A 12,401-nucleotide genomic window follows, 5' to 3' on the forward strand; every position below is an offset into this window, starting at 1 on the left:
TCTTCTGTGTATTTTACACTGACAAATAATGTATACTATGCATTTTTGGTTTCACCAAAACCAGAAGGATAAAATGGGGATTTGTGCTGTGCTTTCTGATTTTTTTTAATATAAGCCGGGCCTATGAAAAATCAAAATTTTCTTACAAAAAATATGTGCCTTGACGTATTTGCAGGAACTAAGTAAATGACCTTCAGCAAGTGGCCTTTGCGCTGCAGGTAAAGATTCTCTTGTAATGCTGGACAAATTTTTAAGATCAAGCACATTATCCAAAGCATAAGCACAACTATTATTTTTCCTATGATTTCATGTTTATTTGTCCAATATGCTACTACAAGATTTAAAAACTGTGTGTTTTTTTTTTTTCTTCTCTGCTCTCCAAAGAGCCATTAACACGCTGGAAAGCAGGGAAGTGCTATAAACAACCATCCACTAAAGTAAACTAGACTTCTCAAATAATTCAAGTCCTCCATTAGAGTTTACAGTTTACTTTTGTTTGACCCTAAAGTTAATGGAGTCAACCGGAGACTTTTCAATGGTTTTGTTGGGCTTTGGCTCTACACCCGCATGAGCTCAGACGCTGCAGAGAGGAGGCGGCGAATTCCTACCAACCGCCTTGTCTTAGAAATGAGACCATTTTGCTGGATTTCCAGAAAACACAGATTTTTAGACAACTGATTTAACAGACCTGTTTTCAGCCTGTTACCTTCACAGGGGCTTGAAACAGTGTACCACAGGGAGCCTGGAAAAATATCTCAGCGCTACCATAACCTTTACCAAGCAGACCCCAGGCTCACCAAAGGTACTGCAGAAATGTGCACTTCCACTCAGCTACTGTGGGAAGTTTACTGCATTCACCTTTACTATAAAGCTCACACAACCCCCTCATTGGGTCACATCAATCAGAGGGAATGGAGAAGCAAACATTTTTGTCACCGTGTGCTTTAGAGGTCTGGAAGCTGTTCTTTGGGGCAACGCCGGTGGGAATCCAGGGTAAGGCACCAGCATGATTTTAATGAGGTTCCATGACAAAAATCACAGAAAGCAAGACAGAAATGACAGTAAAGCACGTAGTTTAGTCAACAGTGGAACTAATGAGTTCTAGTTTCCTATGGACTTTTGTCTCCTGGTTGATTCTGCAGCGTCTAACAAGGTAAAACTGCTAAATGATGCTTTTCTGCAGTTGAGGCACTTGCAATTGCGCACTCCTCCTGACTTCTCTGGAGGCTGATAAAAGATGGGTTCATGCTGTGGCCTCTCCCTCAGGTGGGACACTAATGGGGTCGCTCCCTTCCACCTAGCTGACAAGAAATGCGTGGGAATTTAGTATCTTGAGACCTCTCTACCTTTGTTAGATTTATATGAAATGCCTCCTCAACCAACAGGTTTGAAAGCTACGAGCCACACATATGCAATGGCTTCAAAATCCTTTTCTCATTAAACTAAGTGTAAAGAACCTGCTATATACAAGGGGCAATAGTATCATGCTTCGTGTTGTTAAGTGATTGGCCAAGATTTGCTGTGATTTGTTTCTTGCACTGGAGTAAGATGAGGTTCAGGAATGATTTAACTGTTCTCCTTTAGAGAAAAACACGACTCTAAAGAGCACATGATGAGACTAAAAACACAAACTATCCAGAATCTCTGTTAATGAGAGTGCTTCTAAACGAGTACCTAAGTTTAGTCTTCTGTGTCTACACAGAGCTCTCCTGTAAGTGAGTGGCATTTCAAAAATGCTATGCATCCAGCAGTTTCCACTGACTTAAAACATCCCTACCACAGCTATGTTAACATCCACCCCGCTGCACTGAGAGTGAACTTGGCTGGTGTGAGAGCACAGGCAGGGAGAGCAGAGCACCAAACATCACAAGCCTAAGACCTTCCATGCTCATGGCATGCACCAGTGGGATGTTTGTCCACAGAAAGGCAAAGTGGTACTCAAACCATGCTTGTATCCGCTTCTTGATGCTATTCCAGTAACGGCTACCTGGCTCACAGGCATTTTGGGCACCAGCAATGTCTTTTCAAATGTCAGCTGAATCCGAATCCCTCTTCTATTCAGTGCAAACCCACGTATTTTTCAAGCAAATGGTGACCATCTTTAAGAACACCATTACTTAGTATTCCTAACATCTGCTAACTGCAATGACTATAAAAAGGGTAAAAGTGCACTTACTTTCCCAGTGGATTTGACTCCTTTCCAAATGCAGAAGAAACATATCACCCAGACGAGAAGAAGACACAGTGCTAGATCCCACTTGATAATACCAATATCTTCAATTCCTGAGGACAAGCTCAGTACATTGCGCCTGAATATTTGAAAGGAAAGAGAACAAGAGAGATGCAGGAGCTCAGCTGATGCAAGGCCTGGTTGTAATAGCTAAGAGTATACGGTGGTGTGTAGGGCAGCAGATGCATGGGCAGATCCCCTCCCTTTGAACGCTGCTTGCGAAGTCAGCATGACTTATGAGAGCAAAGCCGAGCTTTGCAGCTCTACGTCTTCCCTAGGTTCGTGGGACTCTTTTATTCAATATATTGCAGAGCATTTGATTTTAAGCTCCTTTTAGCAGCCTGTGATCACCTCAGCATGAGATAAGAAAATATGCTCAAAGCACTGCGGCTTTCAGACTTGCTCCCTTGCAGACGCAAGACCAGCTCACCCCGGCATTGCCACGAACCCCGGCTTTAAAGCCACGAGGCAGCATCGCACACAACGTCTGCTTCATGGACACTTGCAGCTGTCCTGCATCCACGTGTTTCTCCTCCTTTTCAGTTCATTAGCGAGACTGCCACAAGAGGGAAAGGGAAAAAGCAGCGCAGGGAACCATCACGGCGTGTGGCTTCGCAGGGCGAAGGCTGGAGCCATCATCTGTTCTCCCCCCGCAGCCCCCCGCACAAAAACACCGCCTGAGCGCGCAGCCGTCCGCCCTCAGCACCGCTGCCACCAGGGTCTTGTTTAGCTAACTCGAGATAGCTGGCAAACTTTATTCTGTCACTTACGTTAAATAAAAAGAAATTCCTAAGCTGGGTCTTAAGGGAACAACATCTGACCATCAACATACTCTGTTCCTGAGGGGAAAAATTCATTAAGGCTTCTCTCTTTTGGCAATTGCCATGGGTCATTGTTAAACACTGATTTAAGACCTTTTTTTTTTTCACTTTTGTGCAACATACGCTGTCCTCACACATTGGACAGACCTTGTCATACCTGATACTTACTTCATTTGTCAAATATCTATGAAAGAACAAGCTGTTTCTTACTATTCACTTAGCTAAAACTCCCCTGCAAATGAACCTATTAAACTCTGAAGACTTTCTGCAAGTTGTTTTTAAGCCAAGGTGAATTTTGACCTCAGTCAGAACAGAAATGCCTTGCCCCAAGACTAGAGAAATGAACTTGCTACCTAACAAATTGTTAATTAAATTTTATTTTCAGACAGCTATAAAAATCAGCCACTTTCCTTCACCTAAGTCGTGGAGAGCAGAGATCACAAGAGTCTGGGGTGCTGGACCAGGATCAGGCCCGCAAGGGCACACCTTTGCATGTGGATCCAGTACAAGACAAACCACTGTGGTCTGTTTTACTCTGAATTAATTAAACTGGGGGGTTTTGGTTTGTCTTTTTTTTTTTTGCTATTACCATGAAATAATAGCAAATTAAGTCACTGATGGAAAATCTGCAATTAGTTTTTGCGAAAAACCCCTGGATCGACCATCTGTTTTTGCGTCTGTTTGCCAAATTCACTTGGGTTACCTGTATGAATGTGTTCTCACACCAAATGCTTTATTCTCTCTGAACGTGTGTGTATTTTGTTATGGAAAGGCCTAATGGCACCAGACAGGGTAAGGCTGCCCTCATCGGCACAGCTATTCAACAGTCAGGAGAAACCCCTCGGTAATGAATATTTGGCATAAAGTGGCAGTCCTGGTTCACCTGAGCCTAAAGAAACCAGGGAAAAACCTGCTGTGCTTATACAAAAGAAGAAAATACATTTATAGATGACAAACTTCAGCTGCAACCTTCTGTGGCTTTTTTAAAAATAAATGGCAATTTTCCAATCTAAGGGGCAGTTCATATTAAAAAGGCAACCTATAGAGCCAGCTGTCAGGAAACCATGAATAATTAACTGCAAATGCGTTTTGGAGTAGGGAGCTGTATTAATGCATTCAGCTAAGCCTTCTTTGCTTTTTATTGGGCAACTAAAAGCAAATGGTCAATCTCACCTAGAGTTTGCCCCAGCAATCCTTTCCAGCTTTTTCGGAGGGCACCCCAGTGGGTTAGTGAGAGCCAGATATGTTACTTTTCTATGGTGAGGCAGCAACTGCAGTAAGTCATCTGCTGGCTTTCTCTGTCCTGGGTTATCTTTTCTCACAAAGACCAACTACCTCAAGGAATCTGCTCAGAATTACCAGGGGAGCCTCAGCGTTAAAATTGTTTCATGAAATCTAACCCAACACATTTTTGCAGCAGAAGCACTCGACCTGAATTTACAACATGCTCAAAATTCAAGTTCAGGAAGGAGCCTGAGCCGGGCTATGCTGATAGCTCTTCAGTTTTGTTACACAACCCATTGCTGCTTAGATTCGGCCAAGCCCACTCAACTAACTTCATGCCATTTATGCATGAAGTTGTTACTAATTCTGATTTATAGTCTTGATGCTGTCATTAACTGTCACTCAGATATAATCAATGGGACAACAGGCTGGGGCCGAGTTTGTTGTAAACATGAGTTCTTCAACCTTGTTCATACTCTAGTATGTTCTAGTGATGTGCAATATGGAAATGTAATAGGAGCCATAACTGGCTCTAGAACATAAACAAAAATAAAATGAGGAGACTTATGCAATCCTTGAAGGATATTCCAGCTCGTTAATCAACTGAATGCGGACAGGACCTTTCGCACCAGGAAAGACGAAGCACCCTTTCATGTTGGATGGGTAAGAACAGCTAACACTGAAGCAGTATGTATCAGAAAGCTATTAGAAGGAGAATATGAAATAATTTTTACAACTCTCAAGTTTGCCCCGAAGGGCAGAGACAGCTGCCCTAGATTTTGTTCAGTTTTTGTGTTTCTCCCTTTGGGATTACATGCCATTAGCATGTGATGGTCTTTCTTGGGATTTGGATGAATAAAGTCTGCTGATTACCAAATATTTATAAACACTTGGCCAGCACCAGACAATCAGAGGTTTTGTTCAACCATAATTACTCCATAACACTTACCCCTTATGTATGTGTGTAAGCCTTTAAGGTTTTGGACTTCAAAATAAAATCTTCAGAAATAAGACCTGAAGCATGTGATACCAAGAGGTAAGTCCTGATACAAAGCCAGATTTGCTTAACCCCCTTTTACTGCTGCTCAAGCAAGCATGTGATTCACACAGAACATTAATTCCAATGAACAGAAATGTCAAGCTGTACTATACGACACGTGTTATTCAACGCGAAGAGGTTAATGCATCAACGTGGTCAATTATATCTGGGCAGCATTAGTTTTACAAAGCAGTACTGATGAGGACACTACATAAACGTCCCAGAATAAAAATGGCATTGGGTTTCAGAAACCAAATACTCACAAACCCCTGAATTAAATCGGAATTAATTGTGCCACAAAAACAGATGGATATCTTCAGTTAGAGACTATTTATTGACCTGTCCTTTCGATACGGATAGCTGGCTGCCTGGCAGCTGGCGTTGTCTATGATGGCAAAGTACCTGAAAGTTCTTGAAATTATTTTTAATTTCAGAACTATAAAGAATAGTAGCAGGGCTGGGGAAAAACTTGAGATACTAAATGCTTGCACCATGTAACAGCTATGTTACTTTAATTACAACAGTGGTGTATGATCTCTGTCCTTACTTTAAGACACCAATAGTTGTTTATGCAGAGAGAACAGCTATTTTTAATACTTCTGCAAGTGCCATGAGTCCTGAAGGCAGCTAACTCTGTTAAGGGCAGTTTTGCCCATGATGAAACAGCGAGCTATAGACAGCATGTCTGTATTAGTGGTATTACGGAGCCAAACTCCTCCCTAGCATGACTCCAGGGAAGAGTTCAGTTCATGATGAACTGTTATTTGAGGACAAAAGTTAAAGTGGCTGGGAAGTGCCAGGAGAGTCGCCTCCACGAGCACTAATCACCGAGCAACCTTTGCTCCCGCTGTGCTACAGAAACAGTGAGGGCAAGACGGAGGGAAGGGGAAAGCGCTGTGAGGACCGAGAATTTCTCCTTCAGCTTCTGGTACCTCCAGCCTGACTAGACCTGTTAGGCTGTTTCTACAGCATGATTTGGTTCAGCATGCAGGGGAGTTTTGAGGACAGAAGCTTGATTTCTTTTAGAGGAAACTTAACTAAAAAGCTCCACCCCAAATATGCTCCCATCATTCCCCTAACCCATGGACAGGCTGCCCTGCCATAAGGCCCTCCATTGCATACCTGCCACGCTGTTTCGCATGGGAAGCCCTGGCATCCTCTGAGGTCCTGGAGCCCCCACTTTTTCTTTTACAACCCTTTTTCAAACCCTATGCCCTTCTGCTATGGTATCTTCAGTCTCCTGAAGTGGACATGCGACCACTCAGGGAGACAACCTTGCCCATAAAACTGTGCATTACAGGAGTAGAAGCTTCTGGGGCAGCACAGAAACCCCATGGTCACATCAGGAGGCTTCTAAGCTCATGGCTGCCACCAGGTACAAGAGGACCTGTGAGCAAAATTACTGCACAAAAATGAAGATGAACAGAGTGCTTTTGAAGTCCTGGGAGAGTAACTCTATTTCAGGGGCAACATTGTGGACCTGTGCTTCCTAGGGAGGCCTTTAGGAGACCTTTGAGCATCCCAGCAGGCCAGCCACTCATTTGGATTCAAGGCCCTCAGTCCCAAAGTCATTGTGGGGAAGTCCACAGGAGTAGGAGTTACTTCCTCTTCTACTGCAACTTGCCTCTAAGTTCCCCTAAAATATCCAAAGGTTTTTTAACAAACCTTTTCAACTCCCTCCATATTCACAAGGCAGGAGGTTACCTGGGGAAGTATCTGTCACTCAGCATGGAATTGGCAGCGCTCATGGCATGGTGAAAATGACTGCTCGTACAACCTACACCCTGTCTCTCACAGCAGTCACCACTGCCTCTTGACAAGCTGCTCACCAAGACCCAGTCTGCCCTTTGTATTTTGGCTCTTGTGTTACAAATTTTAGCACAGTTCATAAAGTATTTTTTTCTAAACCTAATGCATGCCAAATATTTTCAGCATGAACATCATGCCTGCTGGGGCTATTGGCTGACACTTCTTTTTAAAAATAGAGAAGTAGGTACAAGTTGATCAAGGGACCAAACTGGACTTTAAACATGCTGAAAAAGTCAAGCTTAAAATAATTCTACTCTTAAGTGACCATCTCAGCAAGCCAAGAAAAAGAAATTTCTTCCTAAGCTATTTGTAGACCCTTTGGATATAAGTTTCCCTGCAGGTGTCTTCCTCTGCTGCTAGGTTTTGACACCTATACAAACACCCATAGATTTGAGGTCACACCCGTTCAGAAATCAGGTTATGCAATATAATTTAAAGCTTGAAAAGTAAGAGAGAAATGGGATTAAGAATATTAGGCCTGATGAAATCCAGGCATCTGGCAAAACAGATTCTCCTCAGAGACTGCAGAGAAAAATGATGTAACAAAGATGACCTGAGAAACCCAGAGTACAGGACAACGTTCACCACCACTGTCGGTTTTATTGCTGAAGTCAATGCCTGGCTTTGTCGTTAGACTGATAAGAGATGTGTTGTAGCTTCACAAAGTGTACTGCAAAGGCTAACAGCTGGGGAAGAGGGAAAGGCAGCCACCACGGGGGTGATGTGTCACTGTTTCTGTTGTAAATCCATGCTATCAGGGCATCTGAAGTGACTTGTTTCCGTTATCATGCTGCATTTAGGGAATCCCAATCAAGAAGGAAACACGTTTTCTTCCAAAACAGAAGTTGCTTTTAGGGCTCCCTGTATGCTGTAGGTTGGACGCAGTTATACATCCAACGCCTTCCCTCACTGCCAGTCTGTTTCAGGATGGGCGAGAACTGGTAGCAAGCACCGGTCAAACAGGTGACAGGTTTCTTTTCCTATCTAACATTCCCCACGGGGCTTCTGTAAAATCTCAGGTCTGACCTCTGGCATGTCACTGAAGTACCCTGAAGACACCACAAAGAGAGGATACTTACTCCCAAAACTCTGTGACAGGAGAGGTGAAGTTAGTGACATTCAGTGATACCCAGAGCGTTTTGTTCTTCCTGAGAGTGTCTTCCACACAGGTCGGTGTGTTCCACTTCTGGTGGCAGTGTGCCCATGGCAGGACGCTCTGGAACGACTGGAACAGGTAGTAGAGTCCCCAGGCCAGGATCACGATGTAGTACACATTCAGAAGGGACACAATCACTATGGAAGCATAACCAATTCCTGGCGAGAGGGGAGAGAAAAGAAAACCGAGCAGATGTGACAGCCGCTTCTTGCCAGGGCGCCTTGTGATCTCGTGGAGCTGGTGCTATTCCCGCTGCATTGCAGACTTGCATCCCGCTCTACCAGACTGTTGTTGGAAGCTCAACTCAGCTCAACTTGATCACACATAAGCACAGCCCTGCCACCATCTCTGACTAGCATGGGCACTCAGGGTTGAGTTTCTGGCTGTGGCTTCCCGACAATGGAGGGGAAGTCTGCAGGACATCTACCCAATTTAACGCTAACCCGGCTATTTCAAATTCTATTAAAAGGAATTCAAGGCACCACGCTTTGCTTATTTGGGAGCTACACCATCTCGCATCTTAGGTACCTACTTGGGCAACATCATTCTCACCACTGTCCCCCAAGCCAGCTTCCTTGGAGGCACCTCGGCTGGGCAGCCCCTGCACCACTCACACCGATCGACTGGCTCGGCTCAGCCTATGTGCAGAAAAAACCACCACAGTTCTTCAATGAGTTAAAAAGGAAAATCCCAAAGCTATCAATGTGAAAGCTTGTTGAGCACTTGTGCAAAGCACTTGTGCAAAGGAAGCACGATATTTGTAGCTGCTATGGTTAATTAGATCAATATTTAACTCTGCTATCACTATTTGACAATAAAAAATGTTCCCTGTTTGTTTTTATAAGCAGGGTCATGGGCAGATAAAGGCGAGTCCTACACAACCTCAGGAGGTGGCAGAATGCTGTTCTGGTGCAGGCTTTAAACATGCCAGCTGCTCTCCTGCGTCTGATATCTCCCTCCCAGCTCGGCAGTTTAGCTCCACTGTCAGATGCATATTACATCTTAAGTCAGAAGCAGTCACTATTTTTTAAAATAGAAAATGAAAGGACTCCGAAAAGTCCATTTTCTGAAAATTTTTTAGTATATAGAATGTTAACCTCCAAAAAGCTTACAAAGTTTACCATTTAGGAATAACAGGGAAAAAAAGCAATTTCCTTTAAAAACTTGGAACCGTCTTACAAGAGGATGAAAAGCCTATTAGGTTCCCTTTAACATCACTCTGATGGCTACCCCAGTACCTGGGATACCTGCCTCATATTTTACAGTTTCAAACTTTATTGCAACAGGAGTCTTTACCACCAGAGTTTATTTTTATGGCAGGTAAAAACAACCAGAGCAAGTGCTATTTATTCTGTACAGCTGAATTTCATTCAGGATATACAGCTAGTCGCATTATCAGAGCTACAATTTCTCTTTACGGATGCCTGGGAGAGTGCTACTTAAACAAGGAACATTGCTTCCTCCTCCTCAAACCAAAAAAAAAAAGGTTCATAACAGTGGGAGGAGGAGGAAGAAAATGGAGCTAAAGCAGCACAATTACATCAACTTCAGCAGCATTCTGAGGAAGAGGTGGGACTGGGAGTCATGGAGAAAGCCCTCACTTCTGCCTGGGGTGACATCAGGGGAGAGAGATGCCTGGAACAGCGACGGTGGCAGAGCTAGAGACACGTCATCGCGAGGAGCCCACTCTTTCCCAATGGGGTTTGGGTGCCCCTCTGTTTAGTGTCATTATTCCAAAAGATTCTGCCTGTGCTGTCCAGCTGTAAAGGGTAATCTATACAGAAGACAGGCATCCTCAGTAATTTTCCCAACCTGTCTTTCATTTTTCATTCAACTTAACTTCCATAGCAGCATTCATACAGTCCCTGTGAGCAGTGAGTGATTCTTCATCTGCTGGCAAAGGCCCTTGAACAACACCAGACCAGCGTGCCCGTTTGCCAGGACCTGCGCAGTTACGACGGATGTCCCGTTCCTGAATCCTACCACAAAATGCTGCCCAGGATTTGGCTGTATCAGTAACAGAGGGATGACGCCAATGATACGCTCTCACATGGCAGAGGGACTTCGATTTCCAGACCAGAATAATATTTTGAAGATGCTTTCGCTAAGGCCATGTAAAAGGCTCTAGCCTTTGAAAACAACACTTTCTCTGATACCTGTGAATAAAATGTGCAATTGCCTTTTTAAGGCATAATATGCAATTTCTTTCTTGCTTATCAGCAGTTCTGCCAGTTAACAAGACGATAGCATCAAAATCAATACCTTACTTTGTCCTTCAGACTCTCTGACTTCTACCTTTCCAGGAACCAAGATCATACCCTCAATTACTACAGCAAATAGCTGAATTAATGGACGTGAGGGGAATAGTGTTGCTGCGTATGGTTTACAGAGGTGTCTTTAAGCAGTAAAGAACAACAAGATGTACTAACCAGTGAAAATAGGGCAGATCTTTTCCCAGCATGTAATTCCACCTTCAGAGGTATACTGTCCTAGCACCACCTCCAGGAAAAACACGGGAAGACCTCCCCCAAACAGGAAAATGAAATAAGGTATAAGAAATGCACCTGTTGAGAAAATATAATAGCACAAAATTGAGATGGACTGACTTTACACAAGATAGTCTAAAAAGCATTAACAGACACATATAAACAAAGAAACATATCTGACACTTTAGTATCAGTATAGAATAATCTTCTGGGCTATTTTTGCTCATATTCAAACTCTGTAAGTGGAATGGGTACGTGAAGCTGTAAAGGGCATTTTCTTACCTTTTAAAAGTGAAAATCTGCAGTAACAATGCGGTTAGGCATACAGCAGTTTCATGTGGCTCAGAATGCTGCTATTCTGAAAACCACTGGTCTGAAATCCTACTGGTCTATATTAATAGCGTGTCTCTTGGTTAAAACCCAGACTCAATTGTAGCAGAAGTAAAAGGGCAGAAAAGGTTCAGTAGTATAAAATTTTAAATTGCTGTTGTTTTTCCCTAATTAAGTTTTAACAAAAACTATTAAGTAATAAAACAAGCTCTCCCAAAGACTGATGAAGAAGGCAGAAAACAGATGTGTGATTATTCTTTTTAAAAATTGGATGAAGGCACTGACAAACAGTAAGCATGAGGCAGACTGATTGGTTCATGAGAATGAAATAAAGAAATACTCACCTCCGCCATTTTTGTAGCAGAGATACGGAAACCGCCAGACATTGCCTAAACCAATAAATCCACCAGCCACAGACAGCAGAAAGTCAATCTTGCTCGCCCACTTCTCCCGCTGGGGCGGCTTTCCTTCCGCCTCATCCTCAGGCCGCGTCCCCGGGCTCTTGCCGGGGGAAGGTTTGAGGATGTCCTTGTGGAAATCTTTCAAGCACTGAAGCTTCTCCTTTGTTGCCATATTTCTGCTTTCTACAGGGGGAAAAAAAAAAAATACCCTCGGTTTATTAAATGGTCTTTACTGGTAGAGCTCTCTAACACTGCAAGAATGGTTTAACCAAATTCAGTTCCATAAAAACCAGTGCTGTTAATCAAGATATGAAAATACATCTGCCGCCTTGACTGAGCAGGAGAGACAAACCACCCCGGGACTCTGCGGTCCCCGCTTTGCAGCCAGCGCAGTGCAGGGGACAGCAAAGGTTTGACACCGCTGCCTACCCGCTGGCTGCAGACAAAAAGCGTAGACAGACTGCACGCTGCATCAGCAAACGGTGTTACTGAGCAAGTGCCTCATGCTGTTTTCATACCCGTAGTAAGGTACAAATCACTGCATCTGATTCCTTCTCAAACATTTAAGAGAAATACGGCAGAATTGTAAATCTCACCTTTTCAGATAAAACCCATTCCTCCATTTCCCAGTAACCTGAACCATCCTCTATCGTTTATTGCCTGCAAATTCCTTTCCCTGAAGTATTATAAAGCTTTCAAAAAACTATACATTCATAAAAACCGGAATGGAAAGTCATTTGTTCTAATCAACCTGTAGGACCTGAAGGAATCTTTTCAGCTTATTCCATTTTCATAACTGCACTGTTTTCCCTTGACATGAATAAAGGGACACAAATAAACCTTTATATTCAATTATTGTCTTATAGGCACCTATGCAATTGAACAGTTTGCCAAGAAAGATGGCT

At 43.3% G+C, this 12,401-nt stretch overlaps 1 protein-coding gene across 1 annotated transcript in view; it reads right to left on the reverse strand.

The window, feature by feature from the left end:
• SLC6A6 (solute carrier family 6 member 6) overlaps positions 1-11,944 on the reverse strand; it is a 30,981-nt gene extending 19,037 nt beyond the window's left edge. The window contains exons 1-4 of the mRNA XM_082004673.1: positions 11,440-11,944; positions 10,709-10,843; positions 8,203-8,437; positions 2,177-2,309 (exon numbers count right to left, since the gene is read on the reverse strand). Coding sequence (XP_081860799.1) covers positions 2,177-2,309; positions 8,203-8,437; positions 10,709-10,843; positions 11,440-11,668 — 732 coding nt within the window. The 5' untranslated portion in view covers positions 11,669-11,944. The remainder of the gene's footprint in view (positions 1-2,176; positions 2,310-8,202; positions 8,438-10,708; positions 10,844-11,439) is intronic.
• Positions 11,945-12,401: the final 457 nt, after the last annotated feature.

The sequence above is a fragment of the Phaethon aethereus genome (assembly GCF_964289735.1).
Source record: "Phaethon aethereus genome assembly, chromosome: 11".
Classification (NCBI taxonomy): Eukaryota; Metazoa; Chordata; class Aves; order Phaethontiformes; family Phaethontidae; genus Phaethon; species Phaethon aethereus.